Genomic DNA, 7,290 nt, shown 5'->3' with positions numbered 1-7,290 from the left:
TTAGTCTAGGAAGCCACCTAGAGTGTAAATGTGAAGAATGTGTGATAAGAAGAGTGGAAAGTTAGCCTACATACAGTGCAAAACGGCAGAGAAAAGCATAGTTTAGTGAAAGAACCTAAGGATTCTGGCACCAATGAAACACACTGGGATAAAAAGTTTGATGATTAGTTAGTTAGAATCTATAAATACATAGAGTTCAAAAATGCAAGAAAGAAAGAACTCCAGATAGGAGACCAAAAATATTATCTTCAGAAAAAATGGACAAGAAAATTCTGAAGTAGGAACCAAAGTATGAGAGACAAAGCATGAATCACAAAAGATCCAAAACAAAACCAAAAGCAAATCTATTAAAAAAACTCAAAACAAACAAAAAACAAATGAGAAACAGTTCTGATCCTGCCTGGAAATGCTCTAGGAAGTTTATTATATTTTATAATTTTGAAAGAATTAAGATTATAGATAGTAACCAATTTAAACTTAAGGAATAAATTCAATCATTGGCTTATCTTTTGGTGAATTAAAGGGAGGCTTAAAAACATAGGAAACCTACTAAAAGAAAATACTATTATTTCATTAGGTATATAACTCAATTAACATGCACATTTTTTAATTTTTTTTCTATAATTATATTTTATTAATTTTCATAAACATTTACAGAGATTTTGGGCTTCCACTCATTCATTGTTGCACTATTCTCTCTACCCTCCTCCCAGTTTGTTCTTGTCCAAATGCCACAGTGCTTGTCAAAGCCAGTTCTGATTAATCTTCTTTGTCAGTGTGTCCTTTGCCATTCCCTATCACTCCTCCCTGAGAGAGACTTCACCCTGAGTCATAAGGAAAAGGGGATGGCGTATTCTCTTAGCTACTTCCTGCTGAAAAGGGACGCTGTGGGTTTCAGGGTGAAGATCTTCTCTCACTACTCTAAAGGGCCCCTTTGGCAGTAGGAAACACATAGACTATTATGGAGATTGATTTTGGAATTTAGATGCACTCTTATTGATTGTGTTTGGCTGTACATGTTCATATCCTTGATGTATCATGGGGGTGTTGCAACCTAGAAGACACAAATTTGACTAACAAGTTATAAGTACATGAGTCCAAAAATTATGGAAAAGTAAAAGAAAAGATTCTTTCATTGTTTTACAAACCCTCCCCCAGGTCCCCTCCACCATGTAGCCCTCGCTCTAGACTCCTGTGATGACAGAAATACCCAGTTATATCTCTCTTTTAAACGGTTCTCTCCCTCCTCTGTTTCAGTGCAGTATACATTATTGAACCCATCTTACTCAGTCTCTCCCCAACCCCAAGGACAGTCCCATTCTACAACAGTGGCATCATGTAATATTTGTCCTTTTGTGACTGGGATATTTCACTCAGCATAATGTTCTCCAGAGTCAACCATTTTGAATAATATTGCATGAGTTCCTTGTTTCACTCTGGAGCTTACTGGTCTTTGGTCTTTTACTAAAGATATTTCCAGGGTTGTAACCATTATGAGTTAAACTGCACATTTTTTTATATTTGCATTTACATTGAGGGAGAGGAATGAAAGATTGAACAATAGATGTTGAAAAATTAAATTACTATTAACTTATCCACTTGAAATAATTCATTGGACTCATTTTACTCTTTGATAGCTTTAATCAAGGGATCATAAATTCATTATAAAGATAAACTCACATGAAGTCATAATCTATTGCCACAAATTACATTGACAGAATTCACAATATCTCATCATTTACAACTTCCTGGGTTTAAAAAATGTAGTAATGCAAATATTACTTGCAAGTAAAGCATTAATCAACTAAAATATATTTTTCAGGAATGCTCACCTTCTTTCTATAGGAATCACATATTCACTTTCTGTATGCTCTTATCTTCAAAAACACTAACAGGTTATATGGTGACCTTTTCCAGATTATTTTAAAGACTTTCTGAAAATTCCTTCAGAGACTAGACGGATATGATGAATAGCTCAGTGATATCTGAGTTTGTTTTGTTAGGACTCACCAGAACGTGGGAACTTGAAATTTTCTTTTTTTTCATATTTTTGTTGACCTATGCAGCAATCGTGACAGGAAACCTTCTCATTGTGGTCACTGTAACCTTTGACTTTCACCTGCACTCCACACCTATGTACTTTCTCCTTGGAAATCTCTCCTTTCTCGATATGATTATCTCAACAATTACAACACCTAAGATGCTGGCAGATTTCCTCAAAGAGAAGAAAACTATTTCCTTGTGGGGCTGCATGGTTCAGATGTTTTTCCTTCATTTCTTTGGAGGCAGTGAGATGACTCTTCTTATTGTTATGGCTGTTGATCGGTACATCGCAATATGCAAACCTCTTCACTACACTACCATCATGAACCGACGGGTACTTGTGGGCTCTGTGCTACTCTCATGGGCTGTTGGTTTTGTGCATACTTTGAGCCAGATGGTTTTTACTATCACCTTGCCTTTCTGTGGACCCAATGTAGTGGATAATATTTTTTGTGACCTGCCCTTAGTCCTAAAACTTGCTTGCACTGATACTTATATTCTGGAGTTGCTGGTCATTGCTGATAGTGGATTATTGTCTTTCATCTGCTTCGTGCTTTTGCTCATTTCCTACACCGTCATTCTGGTGACTGTTCGACGCCGGTCCTCTGGTGGACTTTCCAAAGCATTGTCCACACTATCTGCTCATATTACTGTGGTCACTCTGTTTTTTGGTCCGTGTATCTTCATTTATGCTTGGCCATTTAGAAGCTTTTCTGTGGATAAATTCCTTTCAGTGTTTTATTCAATCATCACACCTTTACTCAACCCCATTATTTATACTTTGAGGAATCAGGAGATGAAGGCAGCCATGGGTAGACTGAGGATCCAGCATGTCAGCTCCAGACAGAACTTCTAGAACACATTCACGGTGATGAATTTTTCAACCAAAAATTGTATCTCAGAATACATTTGTTTGATGCACAGATTTTTACAATATATGTACAGTGAAATTACCAGATGTCCCATAATTATTTTTGTATGGTATTATTGAAATAATAGTTATTTTAATGGAAATTCAATTTCATTTTAGAATATTTTAAAATTCAAAAACTGATATCTGTCTTATTAACTATAGCTGGAAGCTGAGTAATGCCCAAAAATTATTAAAGAATCTTTCTGGTAACTCTTTGCCCAAAGTGTTGCTTTCTTAAGTTACCAAATATGATTTTGTACTTTTAATTTAGAATAAAGGTCCTTCCTCAAAGTTCTCTAGGTAAATAAATATGAACAAAGTTGTAAACCTACATGTACATACATATGCATTCACATTTTTTGTGACTCTTAATATGATTACTAGGAATTTTACTTTAAAACAAATGAGGTTAGTTCTTAGGGAGCTTTGGTGGCCTAGTAGGTAGGGAATTGTGTTACCAAACCAGAGGTACATGGTTGGAATACACAAAAGATGGGCAATTTCCTCCTATGTGGATTACTGCCTCTGAAAATCCAGTTGATCTTATGAGTATCAGGATACATACAGTGATGTGTCCCCTAACATGAAGCAAATATTTATTTCATATAGCAAAAAAATGAAAATAATTCCTCATAGAAGTCATTTGGAGCTTCAGTCTATCTTAAATGATATTTGTATTCATATTTATTCTCATATATCTCTTAAGAACCAGATATAGGCAGTCCTTCAGTTATAAACAACATCAGCTCTTAGCTATGTCTGTAAACTAAATTTTTCAGTAAATTTGTAGGTAAAAAAAAATTTATGGTTAGGTGCCATCAGTTCTTCTATAAATCATAGTGACTCTGTGAACAACAAGCTTGAATCTTGGCATATCCTGTGCAACATCTCCAACACAGTTGAGCTCATAGCTACCGTCACTATGTCAATCCATCTTCTTCTGCTAACTCTCCACCTTTTCAAGCATGGTATCTTTCTACAAGAACTGACCTCTCCTGACAATATGTCCAAAATATGTGAAGCAAAAGATGTCCCAGGTCCAAGCCATGATATTATTAGTTACTTGATGTGTATCTGAAACCTAGACAATGACTAAAGATGACAGAAGAACAATCAATGCCTTTGAGTTGTGTAGCTGGGGAAGAGCATTGAACATACCATAGACTACCAAGAGAATAAATACGTCTGTCCTGGAGATAGTGAAACCAGTGTGTTACTTGGAAGCAAGGATGGTGGGGCTCTATCTCGTAAACTTTGAATAGCTTGTCAGGAGGGGCCAGTCCTTAGAGAAGGACATCATGCTTGGAAAGGTCTAAGGCCATCACAAGAGAAAAATTCTTATAGCTGACCTTCTGGTGGCTTTTCAGAGGCAGTTAATCACACAGGACAAGAATTCTCACCCTTCTGCCTTGGAGCAGCTAGTGGCCTTGAAACACGTGCCTTTGGGATTGCAGTGCTACTTCTTGCCACTAGGTCACCAGAGCTCCCTTGAGCAATGGAGTGTGCCAGAGATTGGGAGGTTGGCTCAGTTCAGTGTCATTGTTTATAGAGTCACTATGAGTCATAGTCAACAGCACATTCCAACAATAAACAATAGGCAATTGTTATGATAGAGGAAAAAAGAAAGACAAATAATCCTACCTATTGGACATGTTGTAAGGAAGGACTGGTCCTTGGAGAGGGACATCATGCTTGGTAGGGTGGAGGGACAGCGCAGGAGGGGAAGGCCCTCTATGAGGTGGATTGATTCAGTGACTGGGGTAATCGAGATGGGAGCGTCAGAGACAGTGAGATTGGCACAGGACAGAGCAGAGTTTAGATAGGGTTGCTATGAGTCACAAGCGACTTGACGGCACATAGTAACAACAACATGCAGTCAATGGAAAAAATTAAAGAGCACTATAGTAAACATGTTTTGTTTCTTTTTTATTTATTTTTGACAGGTATCCCTGAATTGACTACAACTCTTAATAACATTTGAACGAAATACCTTGTACCATCTTAATGATTTCCACTATACTCAAACCCATTGTTTCAAGTGATTACGTCCATCTCATTGAAGTCTTCCTTCCCCCCCCCCACTAACCATTTCTCTACTTCCCCCAACACTATGTATTTTTCTAAGGATACCTACAACATACTCAAAATACATGAGATAACATTTCCTCATCCTTGACTCTAAGGAATACACTGGTTACACTTTCTCCAAGACACATATATTTATTCTTTTCCAATTTCATGGAATAATCAATACTTTTAACCAACACTACAATTCAAAGGCATCAATTCTTTATCAGCATTTCTTATTTGTTATATTTTCACATGCACAGGGAATAATAAAAAATATCATAACTTGAGTCAGGTGCATCTTAGTCTTTAAAATTATACTGGTCCTCTTTAACATTTTGAAGAGACTTTTGCCAGCAGATTTGATTAACATAACTTATCTTTTGACTTCTTGACTGCTATTACAATGGATGTTGATCATGAATTCAAGTAAAATGAAATCGTTGACATCTTCAGTCTTTCTCCATCTAACATATTACCTATTGATCAATTGTGAAGAATTTATTTTCTTGATGTTGAGGTGCAATTCATAGTGAAGCCTGTAGACTTTGATGCTTATCAGAGTTTTGAGTTTTCTTCACTTTTTGTAAGTAAAGTTGTGTCATCTGTATAACATAGTTGGTTTTTGAGTGCTTCTTCAATGCTGATGCCACTTTCTTCTTCATATAGTCCAGATACTCAAATGGTTTATTAAGCAACAAATTAAATAAGTATAGGGAAAGGATACAACCCTGGCACAGACTTTTATTTATTTTAAATCATGCAATTCCCCCATGTTATGTTCAGAACACTGTTCATTGGTCTATATAACATAGGTTTACCATTAATACAATTCAGTGTTCTATAATTTCCATTATTCTCAGTGTTAGCCAGAATTTGTTATGATCCATCTAGTCAAATTCCCTTGCACAGTCAATAATGCACAAGCAAATATCTTTATATGAATATTCTGCATTCAGCTAAGATTTATCTGATATCATCAACAATATCCTTCATTTCACACTTTCTTATTATTTCAGCTTGAATCTCTGGCAGATCCATGGCATTGTAATATTCCACTCATTTTTTCCCCATAATCTTCAATAAGATCTTATTTGTATGTTATAGTAATGTTATCATTCAGTAATTCCCACACTCTGTTGGACAATCTTTATTTGTTGAAACTGTCTTGGTTGTATTCTGTTATTAATCTGGATTATAATTTTTGGCTTACCCAGGTACAGTTCTGTGTGGTCTCCAAGCTATCATATCACATTTTGAACCCTAAAAAGCAGTAATGTTGGTGCCAAGATGAATAGAAAGAAGCATGGGAGTGTAGAGAATATGTCTGACCTCACGGGAATTGGTTGTGAAGGTAGTAAAGGTCAGATACGGCCACCCTCACACAGCCATGGCTCTTTTTACATTTTACAGTTTTGTCCTGGAGAGGGTGAAGCTGGGCTGCTCCTTGGAGGAAAGGATTCTGAAGCTCTGTCTTACATTATTTTGGATATGTTGCAAAGAGGGAACAATCCTTGGAGAAGGACTTCATGCTTGGGAGGGTGGAGGGACAGTGCAGGAGGGGAAAGCCCTCTAAGAGGTGGATTGATTCAGTGACTAGAGTAATGGGAGTAGGTGTGTCGGAGATCATGAGATTGGCACAGGATAGCGCAGAGTTTAGGGCTGTTGTGCGTAGGGTTGCTATGAGTCGCAAGTGACTCGACGGCACATAACATTTTTTTTAAAACTTGTTTTAATTAGTTCATAATAAAATGTAAGAGCATTGGCCAATAGGAGAACTCTGCCTTGAAGGAATTTCTTCAGATTGTACTTCCTCAAAAATATGGCCATACCTTACAACACTACACTTAGAGATATTGGACTCTGGCTACGATCACATAACTAGCAGGCTATTCAATACTATTCATAATCCAGTACTATCATGTTCTAAAAGAAATTAATGTTTCTGTTTCACATAAAGAGTTTGGTAAACATATACAGCACTTCAATTCATAATAAACTTAAAACAACTCAAATGAATAAGTAAATTTCAATCTATCCATGAAATGAATTATTTTTGAACAATAAAATAAACTAGAAGTTGTTGTCAGGTACCATTAATTCCATTTTGACCCATAGCAACTTTATGACGAGAATTCTGATGGCCTAGTTTCAAGAAGCTGCCTTATAAACTTGAAGACACATAGGTAAAATTCACCATCTGCTCCACAGAAGGATGGGGAATCTCCTTCCATGCAGATTAACTAACTGCCTCTGAAAATCCACCT

General features: G+C 36.5%; 1 protein-coding gene across 1 annotated transcript; it reads left to right on the top strand.

Annotated features, from left to right (window-relative positions):
- Window positions 1-1,963: 1,963 nt before the first annotated feature.
- LOC102863445 (olfactory receptor 4L1-like) lies at window positions 1,964-2,899 on the top strand. Its single transcript, XM_006883077.1, has one exon. It carries the CDS (start codon window positions 1,964-1,966, stop codon window positions 2,897-2,899), a length of 936 nt encoding a protein of 311 aa, XP_006883139.1.
- Window positions 2,900-7,290: the final 4,391 nt, after the last annotated feature.

The sequence above is a fragment of the Elephantulus edwardii genome, unplaced genomic scaffold, assembly GCF_000299155.1.
Source record: "Elephantulus edwardii isolate Elephantulus edwardi_28Jun2011 unplaced genomic scaffold, EleEdw1.0 scaffold00026, whole genome shotgun sequence".
In the NCBI taxonomy this organism is placed as follows: Eukaryota; Metazoa; Chordata; class Mammalia; order Macroscelidea; family Macroscelididae; genus Elephantulus; species Elephantulus edwardii.
The sequence above is the reverse complement of the archived record's forward strand: the minus strand, read 5'-3'. Positions and strand labels throughout refer to the sequence as shown.

What these genes read in the sequence shown, in the direction of transcription:
- LOC102863445 (XM_006883077.1), top strand. Translation starts at nt 1,964, where the DNA reads ATGATGAATAGCTCAGTGATATCTGAGTTTGTTTTGTTAGGACTCACC.